General features: G+C 56.7%; 1 protein-coding gene across 1 annotated transcript in view; it reads right to left on the reverse strand.

The window, feature by feature from the left end:
* The window catches only part of LOC309876514 (phosphofurin acidic cluster sorting protein 2-like), a 43,773-nt gene that overhangs the window by 6,947 nt on the left and 22,845 nt on the right, over positions 1–13,981 (reverse strand). The window contains exons 2-9 of the mRNA XM_082756904.1: positions 7,408–7,495; positions 4,300–4,389; positions 3,844–3,969; positions 3,578–3,740; positions 3,331–3,422; positions 2,649–2,729; positions 1,860–1,919; positions 1,368–1,519 (exon numbers count right to left, since the gene is read on the reverse strand). Coding sequence (XP_082613030.1) covers positions 1,368–1,519; positions 1,860–1,919; positions 2,649–2,729; positions 3,331–3,422; positions 3,578–3,740; positions 3,844–3,969; positions 4,300–4,389; positions 7,408–7,495 — 852 coding nt within the window. The remainder of the gene's footprint in view (positions 1–1,367; positions 1,520–1,859; positions 1,920–2,648; positions 2,730–3,330; positions 3,423–3,577; positions 3,741–3,843; positions 3,970–4,299; positions 4,390–7,407; positions 7,496–13,981) is intronic.

The following is a 13,981-nucleotide window of genomic DNA, read 5'->3' on the forward strand; positions in this document are numbered from 1 at the left end:
TCTGTTTCTGCCCTCTCTCTCTCGCCATCCAGAAGCTTTCGTCACTAGGGGATGTGTCACGCCGAGCACAGAGCTCTCCCGCAGCTCTCAGCTCTCCTGCTTTGCAATTTAAAGGCTCTCTCCTCCAGGTGTGACTGAGTCAGAGTCTCAGCGGGTTCGGATTTAGGTAAATCCCAGTCCTTTTGCATAACTCCCTTCCCTGCTGTCCATATTCTCAGCCACCCAAGGAGAATTTTGCTCCTTCCCCTCTGACCTCCAGACCCAGGCTTTGTGGTGTCTGGCAAGGCTGTCTATGACAGAAAAACAAACCCAACAGGAGGAGCTGAATTTACAGGCTGGGTTGGAAGGTCACCACCAGCTTCCTGAGGCAACCGGGGTGAGAACGCTCTGCACTGGGACCCCACAGCCCAGGGGAATGCAAGGAGATCAAGACCTCCATCCTTTTTCTCCCCCAGCACCTCTGTTTCTTTAAAGCCTGCGGTGAGCGGTGGCATGAAACTCTTTCAGGAGCTCTGAGCAGGCCACCTCAGCAGCTCCCCATGCCCACATGTTGCTGTCTCCTCCCCAACAACTTGTGGATCTGTGGGAGATGTGACTGCAGTCCTGTTCCTGGCTCCTCCCCGTGCCCCGAAGCGGTCCCTGAATCCAGCAGTTCTCCTTTCAAACATTTTCCCTGGGGCAGACCGAGTCTGCTGCCCCTGCCGAGCACCTTCACCAGGGATACAAACTAATCCAAATCAAGTAATTAACTCTAGAGACAATAATGACAACTCATCCCAGCTTGGTCTCTTCTCGCCTAGAAGAGACTCAGGGCACCGTGAGGCAGGAAGGCAACAGAAGGCAGCTCCCTCACGGAAGGACAGCACAGAAACAGAACAGCCACGAGCAGAGAGGCCAGGTGAATAAAAAAAAAAAAGCCATACACCTCCACGAGGGGTGGGAGCACAACATGCAGATCCCACGGGGACATGGGGACTGGCCCTAGCAGTCTCGAGACAACGTGCTCAAAAGACAGGCGTGCTTCGGGGTGGAAAGCCTGAGAAGGCCAGCAGTGCCAGCAGGAAGGTGTGAGAGCTAGCGCCAGCAGGGGCTGAGATCAAGGAGGTGCTTCAGGAATAGTGTCAGGTGCTGGACGGGGAGGAAATCAAATGAGTCAGTATGCAGGAACCCGGTTTTAATGGGCAGCTTTGAGGGTTTTTTTTAATCAGGATATGCAGGTGAGGATCTCAGCTGTGCCAACAGAAGATGGCAATGGGAAAGGAGCGGGGGCAATGCCTACGTTAGGCCAAGCAACAGAGAAGTGTCGGGGGCATTTCTCCAGGTCCCAGGGACGGTGCTGGTGGCCTGCGGCCTCCTGCAATCCTCACCTCAGGGTCGGCTTGGGCGTACTGTGCACGCTCTCGTTGTCCTCGATCTCTGGGCCGCTGTCGCTGTTGTTGCACTCCTCCAGGCTGTCATAGAGCAAGCCCAGGTCTTCCTCCACCTCCTGGGTCTGGTCGACGGGGTCGGAGTCCAGGACCTGTGGGACAAAGCCAGAGGGCAACGAAGAATTAGGGAGTCATCAGCATCCCAGGCCAGGTGGGATTGTCACTGGGCCAAAGGAGGTTGTCACAAGCATGACATCCCCCCAACAGGCTTTTTGGGAAGGTGTTTTTGATTGGAGGCTTAGAGTTGCCTTTTTGAGGCAGAAGGCTTTTGAAAGGCAATGCCCCAGCCTGTGCCGTGCCTCACACACGCTTTGGGAACAGCCCTGAGCACCTGCAGCCCAGGCTTGGGCTCCATTAGCAGGAACCAGCACCCTGACACCGACACATCTGTGAGGAGCCACTGCCAGGTGGGGCAGCCTTCCTGCTCCTTACCTCCTCTGTCACTTTAAACCTCTTCAGCAAAGCCACGAATTTCTGCTTGAAGTTGGGTTGCTGAAACAAAACAAGGGGAGAAAAAAACGGTCAGCAAAACTATCCAAACAGGTTCCGAGATGACATATGCACAGCCCCTAGTTGCTCTCTTTCACAGCTCCTTTCTGGGTCCACAGGCTAGGATCTACCTTAGTACTTAAATCTGCTGTAGGATTTGGATTAAATCTCGATTCCATGAGAAGCTGCCGTATTGGGGCATGAGGGATGGTGCAGGGAGTATGACTGCTCCAGGCTGGAAGAGCACTTTCTCTCCATTTAACCCTCCTGTCTCCCAGAACACCCCTTTGAGGAATGCTGCCTTCAATTGAGAAAAGATGGGGAACAAACCCAGGGACCTGACAGGGACAAGGAGATGCTTGGGGAGCAGCTCCCCCCTTCTGCTGAGTGGCAGAAGAGCTGCCAACAGCCCTCCTCGTGCCAGCCTTCCCCCTCCTCGGGGAGTGAAGGAGCAGAGACCGTGTCACAGCAGCGAGTCAGAACCATTGCCCACAGATCAGCTGCACAAAGCCAGGCTAGGCATGGCACAGGCCACAAACTGGGGTATGGCTCTGGCCATATCCAGTGAAGGCAGGAGGTTTTCCCATTCTGCTCAGAGCCAAGGGCTCCATCACCTGCTCTGCACCAGTGCCAGAATCTCCCCCAACCCAAAAATCCAGCCCCACTCTGCAGGGAGGGGAGGAAGTTGAGTCCCTTCCATCCCTTTGATCACATTGGAAACGCAGGTGTTACTCTGGTCATTGAGGTGGTTCGGATCATTTTCCTCCTGGCCTTCTTGGTTTTCCTCAAGTCATCCTCTTCGTCAAACAGATCCTGCGGGCAAGAGGCCACAGCACGTCAGAGCAACCTGGGTGCTGCAGGGAGCTCCCACTTTGAAAAGCTTGGCCCCCTCTCCCAGGGGCTTGCTCCTCACTTTCCTGCCCCTCTCCTTACCATTCTCCCCCAACAGACCTTCTTCACTAGTGGCGTTGCCCCTCCAGGGGGACAACGTGCCAGCAAGGTGCAGAGGAGGCACAGCAGCCTTCCGCAATGTCCGTGTTGCAACCTAAACCTCTTTTCTCAGCCTCCCCACCACCCACGTGCTGTTCTCCTGATCTCCCCTCTCCTGAGATCTCCCCTATCCTTATCACAGGAAGAAGGGATAGCATCCGTGGTGCAAGGGGCTCAGCAGGGCTTTTGTGCTGCAGACCAGACAGCTCCTGGGACACAACGGTGGCACCTATGGCTCATCCAAGTACCTTGTGCACCACGGTCCTTCCTGCTGCCAGGTTTTGTGGCTCTCTGCCCTCCAAAACCGCGACAAATGTTTGCAAGGGAGATGGGAGAGCTTGGGGCGGTGCAGACCCTCAATGTTTGATCCCTGCCTGAGAGATGGGACCGGGATGGAAGCCGCCCTGGCAGACCTCTCCCTTACCTGGCCCTGAACAGCATCATCGCTGGCCTCCTGCTCCGAGGAGAAGCTGTCATCCTCCTCTTCAGAGTAGTTATCAATGTCTGGGGAGCGATCTGAAAGCAGACACTGCAGATGCCACAGCTGAGCGAGACATCTGTCAAGGCCCCGACATGCTCAGTGTTGCTGGCAGACGCTTGGGGATGTGCTCTGCTCCCCACGCCCCACCCCAAACGCTTGCCTTTAGGTCCGCGGGTAAACGCTAACACACCTGAAGCCTTGATTTTAGGACCCGAGGGGACGCTCCCATCCTCGTGGTCGATGGGCTGACTGGACAAGGAGTAGATGCTGATTTCGGCCACCCGGATGTTCACGTCCTTCATGTTGCTGTGGAGGCTCAGGAGCTGCCCTCCGTCCGTCGGGTGCTGCATCACCTGGGCAGGCAGACAAATGTGGGTGTGCTCGTGGCACCGAGCTCCCTCCCCAGCGCTGGCACTGGTGGTGCCAAGCTCCTGCTCCGTGCCCAGCACCCCGTACCTCGGCCATGTTAATGATGCCGACCGCGAGGGTCTTGTAGCCCAGGATGGTGCGGTTCTTGTACCTCTTCCTGCGCTGCAGCATGATCTGCAGCTTGTTGCCGTCCCTCTTGAGAAAGTGTGGGTACTGGGGGGAGGGAAGGCAGCGTGAGGGCAGGGCTCGGGATGGCCCACGGGGAGGTGGGGAGCTCCTCGGTGCTGACATACAGCAGGGGCTGCCCTGCTCACCTTTGGGGTGCCCCTCAAAGGCCACCTGCGCTCTGCGTCACCCCCCAAATCCCCACTGCCCCTGAAACCCCGGAGCAGCAGGCCAGCAGCATGAGCCTGTGCTGCGATCAGAGCGTAGGCAGCCACCAGAGCCCCTCCTCAGAGGCTGCCCCCATCCCAGCGAGCCCCAAAACCATTCCTGCCGAGAAATGCTGTGCGAGGGGAGCACCCAGGGGGCCGGGCGAGGTACCTGCAGCGAGAAGGTCAGCTCCAGCTCGGTCTCCATCAGGCCGCCAGGCGGGAGGACGTATTCATTCGACCTCAGGACTCGCTTCGAACCCTGCAAGAAGGTTGGTAGGCGCACAGCTCGGCTGGAGCATCCTGGCCACGGGCTCCTTCACACCACACACGTGGGTCTGGTGTTTGTAGCCCGTGAGGAAGGAGCCAGCGCCTTGGCTCTGCTCTGTCCCACCTCGCAGAGCCACCTTGCAAATGCCAATAAACACTTTGTGAAATCCTGGGGTTGCTCCCGAGCTGCCAAAGGCCCCTTCTCCCTGCCCACCTGCCGGGACCTGCTTTTCCCCAGCCTGCTCTGCTTCGCCTGGCTCCTCGCACCCCGACACTGCGGTTGCAGACACTGCTGGAGCCAGGCAGACAGCACCAGCAGGGGAAGGAAAAGGTCCAAATGCACTGCCTGGCCAGGAAAGGGACAAAGGGACAGTCCTGGAGCACGTCTCCCTCAGCAGACAGACCCAGGTGCAGCTGGCTCTGCGGGGTCTGTCTGTCTCAGGGGTCCCCCCTCACCTACCTCATCTCTCCAAAAGCTCTTCCTAGCCATTTCCTCTGGCAACATGCCTTACCTCTCCACATACATAACTGCTTTTTCCCCTAGGAGGGCAGTAAAAGAGGATCTCCATCAACACAGCCCACTCTTAATACCCTTTCCTTTACTTCTCTCCTACCTTCACTACCTCCGACTACGGCGTAGCTGCTGACCCAGAGAGACCGAATGATCTGGGGGATGGAAAATCCCCTCTGTATGCAGCAGGCTGTCTTGGTCACAGGACGGCAGAACTCACGGACCCTCCCAAAAGGCCCACACCCCCTGGCTGTGTCCCCACAGGGCTGTGGGACCAGCTTCGAGGATAAAATGTCCCACAGTGGTGGCACTGGTTGACAGCCTTCCTTGCACCTCAACTGCTGGTATTACCCAGGGTAGTAAGGAAGGGCAAAAAAAGAAAAACGACCCTATCGAGGGGAGAAAGGAAAGGCCTCCACATCTTGCAGTGGTGCAGCATTACAGTTCTTGCCGATACCGAGGCAAAGCCAAGCTCCACAGACACAGTCCTTCGTTCCCAAGAGGCCTTTTTGGAGCTGCCTGCAGCACTGCTCCCAGCGACTGTGCCAGCAGCAAGGCTTTCCCTGTGAAAAGGCTTCCTGAAACGGAAGAGAGGAGGTGGAGCTAATCCCCTTCACCATCTGGGAGCCTTCCTGGCCAAGAACGCCCCGACTCTTCCTTCCTGCATTGCTCTTCGTTAGGAGACGATGGGTGGTCACCACCACCACGACCTGTTGCTTAGGCACGTTCACCATTTGCTGTTTGCTGTAGGCTCCCCACCAAGGATTCAGTCTTTCCTCAAACTGCAGTTATTCTTCATGGAGACGTTATGCACGGGGACGGCGCCACGGCAAAGGAAAGCTGAGCCTGGTCTGGGTTGTGTGGAAATGAAGGTTTCTTAAACACCACCAGCCCCTGTGCTCCTCACCACTGTGGGGGCCTCAGCCATTGTGTGTTGGGAATGACTCCTCCCTCCCAAGGGCACTCAGCGCTTGGGACAGGACCCAGGAAGGCTGAGGGATCTCCATCCCTAGAGAAATTCAAACCTCAGTTTGGACTTCAGTAGCTCGGACTTTTACCTCACGGCAAGCCCCTGACTGAGGACACTGAAGGCTCAGATCCCCTCTGGGAAACAGGGGGGTTCTGCAGACGTGAGGGCTCCCTCTGCCCTTTGCCAGGGGTCTTTCCACTCGTGGAAGCTGTATTTTAAAGATCAGGTCAGTGTGGTCGCTGAGACATCCCAGACAGGCCTCCACCACCCTCTGGGGCACGTATTTTCACGGAGCAGGCCTGGCACGGGGGCTGTCATCCTGATGCAGACCCCCTGAAGCTCCCCCTTTCCTCTAGTCCCCCAGAAACCGCAGACATCATCTGCTTCTACCCCGGCGATGGCAGCGCAGTGCGGGCAGCCCTCACAGCGCTCCGTGCTGCCGTGACTCATCTGTTCCCTCGGAGAGGAGCGGGAGGGACGGCTCCATCTGAGGCCGCTCTGTGGGCAGGCTGCGCTGGAGCTGCCTACAGCTTCCATCTGCCTCCCGTCCCGGCCGGGCTCCTTTCCTCCCTCCAGGCCCCACGCTTCCCACATTTCGCTTTGGGATCCTTCAGGGCAAGGAAGCCGCCCCGCCACGACGGCAAATCCCGGCTCCCAGAGCTCCGCTAATGCAGCAGCTTCCAGCGCTAATCCAGGATTTAGATCCTAATGTGTGCGGCACAAAGAGCTCAGGGGGAGCGCAAAGCTGCCGAGCGCCCGCCCCACGATGCTTTCCATGGGATCAGCGGCTTTTTCGGGCGGCTGACAAGAACGAAGGAAGGACACCGGCGTCCCGGCTGGGTCAGGGGGGCTGTGGCAAGGACAGCACGCCCAAGAGGCATCGCTCTGCCACGCTGTCCCTCGGCAAAGGCTGTGCCCACAACCCACAAGGACCCATCCCTCTGCCACCAGCCGCAGAGAAAGGGAGAGGGCAGGATCACATGTGTGGGGATGGGGGCAAATTCCCTCTCCCCTCGGTGATAAAGGATCCTCTCCTCTTCCCTCTGCCTGGGTCAGAGTAGAGGCAGCAGGGCAGGCCAGGGCTCACGGAGAAAGGGAGGGGACAGTAGAGGCAGCACTGAGATCCCTACAGGGATCAGATACCTGCAGGAGTCATGCACATCCCTCACACAGCCCCTGCCCTCCCCAGGGAGAGGGATCCAGACAGCGAGAGCTGCCAGAAAGCACCCAGCTCACCGAAAGAGTTGGGAGTGGGGTAAGGGATGCCAAAACCTCACCAGCAGCTTGTAAGGAGGGCCTTGGCGGAGGCAGGGAAGTGGGACGCGCTCTGTCCCAGCGCGGAGGGCTAGCCAAACTGATCCCCGATGCCAGGCAGCTCGCTGGGACATCATTTCCCCCTGCCTGGCAGCCAAAATCACCCCAAGGGTGCTCCAGGAGGCAGGAGCAAGGGGATGGCACGAAGCAGGGGACAGGCACACCGGTGCTTCACCGCGAGGGCTTGGTGCCGCCGGGCAAGGAGAGGAGCCTACCTGGATCTTCACGGCAATGAGCACCGAGCTCAGCTCTTTGTCCAGCTCCTTCAGCACCGTCAGCTTCTTCAGGCGCAGGCTGCAGAGCCTGTAAGACAGAGAGAATGGGACGCATTCAGGCACCACCATCCCTGGGGCCCTGCCACATGGTACCCGGCGCTGGGAAGGCAGCCTGGAGGCTCGGCCCCGCCGCGGGCACAGGCACGGCCGAGGAACGCCGGCGTTCACGCGCCACCGAGGCAGCCCATGGGGGGAAAAAAAGGGAAGGAGGGAAATTAACGGAGCTAAAGCAGGCTTAAGGGATTAACGTGCGACAGGAAGTCCAACAGCAGGCCATGTGGCAGAGAGATCCCTTCCCAAGCAGGGCTGTTGCCAGCTCTGCTCAAATCTACCTTGGCCACGAGTGCTGTTTATTTATAAACCAAAGCACCTAAATCCATTCTTATCCCGGACTTAGTTAAGGCAAATGTTCCCCTGCAGGCACCACAGCTCGGCTCTCCTCTCACTCAGCTGCAAGGAGCGGACTCGGGGCAGCAGCCCCACGGGACGCCTCCTGCAGCAGAGCCACCCCGAGCACCTCGCAGCCCGGGGACATGGTAAGAGGCAGGGAAAAACCACGAAGGAGACTGAGGCTCAGCAAAAAGAGCTGTTCAAAGGATTGGTCAGTGCCCGTGGGACTGCCAGCCACCCCGACCTCCTGCCCAGGAGGTGATTTGCAAGGAACGACAGCCAAGCTTTGCCACCGCTCCCCAAACAGTGCTCATTTTGGCTTTCCCTAGATCCTAGAGGACATCCTGGAGGTGCAAGGCTTGCACGTGTAAGTCAAGGACTACTCCAATTTTCCATACAGTTGTAGTTACCCGCATGAAAAAGTTCTCCCCAGAAGATTAAAGCTTCCATAAAGAGTCTTAATTTGAGGATGTTGAAAGGTTGCAGTTCTCCCCGGCAGTCGTTCTTGCTGTAAGCCGTGCTCCTCACCCAAAGCAGCTCATTCATTACCAGCTGCTCGTGCTCCTCTCCGAGGAACTCAGGGATCCCAGCAGTACCTGGTGCCTCTCCTTGGGGAAGAGTACGTGCATGCGGATCAGCTCTGCCTATTTCCTCAGCCTCAAACTGAGCTCTTTTATGTCTGATAAGGCACTTTTAAAGCCCCTTTCTTCTCTTCCTACCCTCTCCAGCTTCCTTGCACGCAGCGGGAGAGCCACACCAAGTACAGAAAGCTGGGCACCTGCTTCCACCCACCACCCTCGCCCCCAGAGATACCGCTTGCCCAGGGCCCTGCGACCCCAAACCCTTTTCAAAGCAGTGCTTTCTGCAACACCACCTCCCCTCCCAGCGAGATTAGCACGCATGTTCCGGACTCTAAACGTATTTATTTGCAGCAACAGAGCACACCTGTTTCAAAAGGGTGCTCCCCAGCAGCCTGCCTATCCCTGATGACCCTCTTTTTATCTGTTACTTAACGAGTCCGTGCATCGCCCAGATTTGTGTCACTGCTGTGCAGGCACAGGTCCGGACAGCAGCGGGTCCCTCGATAATCCCTGCAGATCCCCACAGGACGGGATTGATCCACGACGATCAGAACAGTGTGTCCGTGATCCCCACAAGTTATTCAACTTTCAGGGAGGTAAGTTACAAATCTGGATCTACCTGATCATATGGGATAAGCAGGAACTGCTCTCGAGTAGTGGAACTACGGCAAGGACATCCTCTGCATCAGGTTGTGACCACAGCTGTGTAATGCTGCTTGCAACCCGCAAAATCCCCTCCCCTGATCACAGCTTTTTAAACCAAACGCTTTTTTAAAGCAAACGCAGGAGCTCACTGAACCTGATGGCATTCAAACCTCAGAGGTGTAATTTCCCAGAGCATCCTGGACGAGGCTGGCAGAGGGGAGAGGAAAATGGGGTGAAAACACAAGGCGTGAGCAGTACAGGAAGAACAGGCACCCTGCAAAAACGGAGCTGTGCAACTACCCAAAGCTTATCCACGGGCTGGAAAATGGCCTGGCAGAGAAGCAGCCTGAGCTCTGCACAACCAAGGACCCCTCGGACATCTGTTTTTGCACAGGAGTGTCAGTGAGGAGGCAGAGGTGCCAAGGAGCACTTCTGCTGGAGCCACACATGGAAGGTGAAGGCTGGAACATGAAGCCAGGCAGCACCGAGGGCTCTTTGAAAGGCACATCTGTGCCCCTGGTGGGATCTGGAACCTTAATGGCAGGCCTCGCGCTCCCTTTGAGCTGATGTGGCACATTTTCTCCACCGGCATCCAGCTCTCCTGACTTCCTGAAGCCAAGGCACTGCGTCCTATGTCGCGATATACACGGATGAGGCACCGCCAGCGCATGCAGAGGAGAGGAGGGAGATGTACTCCCTTTCCAGAAGCCACGTCCCTGGTGCCAGCAAGCAGGAGCGAAGAACTGGGACAGCAGCAGGTTCCTCATCAGGTGCCGCAGCTCAGGGAGGTGGGCCAGTGACGTGCGTGAAGATGACCTGGGATGAAGGCCGACGTCAGCCTGCTTCAAGAGCCTCCCCTGGGGAGAGCGTGACACAGCGTGCACGGCTTGCCAGCACGCTCCTGCCTCTCTGCTCTCCCACAGGTGGCACTCGGGTGGCTTCACAAGCACAGCAGGCAAAGGGACGAGCACAGCGTCCTGTGAAAAGGTTACATCCATCCTTCCTCGTCTTCACAGCTGGCTGCCCTCAGCTGTCCAGAGTTCCCCTCGTGGGATGGCCATCCGGGGCAGAACCCAGCCTTTTTTCCATGTGCAACACATTCAGCAGGCCCTCGGTGCCACTGCATTAACCCCGAGCCTTTCATCTTTCCTGTCCTCCAGGAGAGAAAGCCCACCAAAGCCCACCCCAGCAGCCCCAGCTGCAATCGTCCACCTGGGCAGTCCCTTTTTAATTGCGTTAAAGGTCACCATCTCACAGCGCACGCACACTTATCAGGCACGTCCTGCTCCCACCAGCCCTTGGAAGGGTGCCTGACTCTTTAATCCCCGGGCAGCTGAGCTCAGAACAGCTCCGCTTTGCTCGGTGCTTTGCCCTTGAGCTCGCTGCCGCCGGCTGCTCACTTTACGCAGGCAGACAGAAGCCGCTTCCCCGCTGCAGGGACACGCGTGGGGCTGCCCAGGAGCTCCGAGTGCCACCCAGAGGCCTCCCGGGAAGAGCCTGCTCTCCCATCGCAAGCTCTCAGCACTCCTCCGTGTCCTGAGCCAGGCTTCGCAGCGTGGTGGTGCCACTGAGATGGCACAGCAGCTCACTGAGGATATAAAACTCTTCCTCTGTAGGCAACGCGATGTGCAAAGCCATTCTCCTCCTCAAAGCTGAGTGTATCGGAGCCCAAACTGCTCTTGGACCAGCTGTGATGGTTCCTCCACAGGGTTTTAGTAGGTTATGCTTTGAAACATCGTTGATAAAGCCACAATGCACTAAGCAGCATGCGCCAGCCCTGCCACGGGGAGAGGCAGGAGCAACGCTGCCCTCAGGGGGCTTTGCTTTGTGCTCCCCTCTCCAGAAAGTTACCTCTGCCGCGGGCCTTCAGCTGCCGTCATGCTGCCCACGCGCCGGCGTGCCGCTGGTGCACCTGGAGTAAGACATGAACCGCTTGTAACGCCGTGTGCCTAAGGGAAGGATGGCCCCGAGCAGCGGGGCGGCGAAGCAGGGCCATGAGGATGCCGGGCTCGGAGCCATCACACAGCTCACAGCCCCCCAGGTCAGGGCACACGTGCTTGGCCGAGGCCACACACCCATTTGGGGAGCTTTCCCCATTCTCCAAAACACCCACTAAGCACAGAGCAGCCCAGGATTCCCACTGCCAACAGCTCCAGCACTTTCCTTCCCCTCGGGGTCACCCTTGGAGGTCTGGACGTGCCTCACCATGGGGCTGCACAGCTCTCCACGGAAACCACTTCCCACTTTTCCAGGTTGGTTTGTTTTTTTATTAAGCTACCATCCTTCTGCTCCGCCATAAATGCTAAATGAGCGAATTGGTTTGACCCGTCGGTCAACTTAAGTGGAAAGAGGAATATGGTAATTGGCTCTGCATGCTTCCCAACGAAGCACTTCTCCTGCTAACCTTTAATCTGAGTCCTGTCAGACACAACCCGGCAGCAGCCCAGCGTGCCGTTTTACAGGCCGGTCATGCTGCTCTGGGCTAGACAAAGTCAGCAAGGGAGAAATGCCCTACCAAGGCATCGTGGGCTGGTATCACCCCCAAGATCTGCACCAGCCGGAGCGCTGCTATTTTAATAAACCTGCTGTGCTGCCTTCCCAGACCTATTCAGCCTTGATTTAAGGCTTTCCCTGCTAGTTTTGCTTTAAATCTTGTCCTTTTAGGCAGCATGAAATTTGGTACCCACCTGTGGCTGAGAGCACAGCTTTTACCCACCACCCCAGCCCTCTCGGTCTCTGCAGGCTACTGCCCAAGCAGCAGCAAGAAGGGACCAGGTTGACCAAAAAAGAGGTTTTCTTTTCTGCATGAAGGTTTCCAGCAGCTATTTTTAAAAAAACAACAAAGAACTTCTGATATGCAAGTCCCTCACCACACTGGCCTAGACCAGTGAGGCCGCTGTGCTGACCACAGGTGACACAAGCACCCTCGTCTGAAAAGGAGGGACAGAAGTGGTAAAATCACGGGGGAGCAAACTCTGTGCATTCCGTGGTGCGAGCGAGATCAAAACAGAAACCCTGCGACCTGCCTAGAAAGAGCCAGCCAGCTGTCAGAGCCCCAGCAGAGCTCTCACACGCTGCACAGCAAGGAGCTGCAGCTTACCTGGTGCCACGGAGCAGCTTGGCTTTTAGCACAGAGCTGCCTGCAAGCACCCGCCGTGACAGGGGTGCTCCTTTCCACCTGCCCGGGTGGGTGTTGGCCAAATCAAACCTGCAGGTTCAGACGCAGTGCCCTCGTTTTCTTTCCAAGTGCTCTGAATTTCACACGGGAGGCGGATAAACGTTCCTGAAATGATTCATCCCCAGCTCTTCGACGTGGCCTGCTCCAGAAATGGGTGCCAGTGCATGCACCTTGGGCCTGGCCCACGGGCGGCTCCGCGCCAGCCAGCTGAAGCAGAAGAGACAACAATGTGACTTGTTTTGGTTCACTGACCACACCGTGGAAGAAAGAAAAGCTAGCTCGAGCCCAAAATAATACTGTTTTGAAAACAGCCAGGAAAGGCACCTCTGACTCTAACTAACGCAGAGGAAGTGGTTAAGAAGGGCAGGCAATAATTAAGACTGCAAGTAACTGTGAAATCAGCTACGATTTTTAAGAGAAGGACAAAAGTCAAAGGACAACAACACCAGGGGAGCGAACTGAACTAAGGGCTCAGGACCAGGGCATCCCAGGAAGGTACTCAAACAAAAAACCTAGTTCAGAAACATCTGGTAATTCCTTAACAAGAAATGCTGTAAGGGGATCAGACAAACCACCCCGGTGCCTGGAGGGAGGGGCAGCACCGCAGCCTGGTTAGACTGTGCTATCTTCAGCTCCCAGGGCCAAGAGGCAAGCGTGCAAAAGATCAAACCAGGCACAATTACCAACAGCGTGTACGGCAATACGCAGGCACTGGAACAAAATGCAAACCCGGAGAAGCCAAGATCCGAAAGCATTCAGCAGCTTGTCGGTAGCACCTTATATTCACCCTCCCTCGCTGAAGACGCTGGCTTCTCAAGGAACTTGCCAGGCTCCTTCTGCTTCCTTGCAAGAAGCAGGTCACAGGGATACGTCCTTTAGGGACTCCGCAGTGCAGTTTGACTTGCCCAAACCCTACAGATTCTGCACCTGTAGTGCAGCCAGCCCTGCTTTGTGCAAGGGAGAGGCAGTCCTGCAGCCAGACCAGCAGCAGGAGGAACTCAAATAGGCTGGTACCACAAAGAGGAGGAACGTCTGGAACGAGGTCCTGGGTTTCCTGGGTACCACGATCTTGCCAGAACTGGCAGATGCAAAGCCTGCGCTGGCTTAGTTTTTAATATGCGCTGAAATTGCCTTGGCGAATTAAAATACGGCTTTAGAAGAATAATCCCTGCTTAAAATCAACGTGTAATTAGAGAGGCATGTAAAGGCCAGTTAGAGCTGGGCCCCACTGCAGTTACCCCTGCCCTCAGCAGCGGCACGCACGGCCCCGCTGTCCTTCACATTGTGACAGCCAAAGCACAGGGCACAGGCACGTCTTACCTGCAGGGGGAAAAGAAAAAAGCAAAAAAAAACCCACCCCAAACCAACAACGAGGCTCATTTTCCTGCACTGCCACAAAGCACAAGCTGGTCTGCTCTTCCCCTAGTCAACGCTCTGCATGTAGCAGTCAGTCTTGTCTGTCACAGGGCTTTTGTGAGCCTCCTCTGAAACTTGTTTTGCTTCCTCTGTGCCCAGTTATTACTATATTCAGCACCCCATTACTATATATATGCCACCCTTTTATCCCCCGTAACCCAAGTAGCCCACGTTCAGTGGCAAAGGGGCTTCTAGGCAGCATCCAGCCGTGACCTCACTCCTGGGGAGGCCAAGAACCATCACAAGTCAGGCAGCGAGTCCTGGCACACAGCACTGCCCCCAGAAATCACCCACAGCTTGCAGG

Source organism: Aythya marila, assembly GCF_965140915.1.
Source record: "Aythya marila genome assembly, chromosome: 3".
NCBI lineage: Eukaryota > Metazoa > Chordata > Aves > Anseriformes > Anatidae > Aythya > Aythya marila.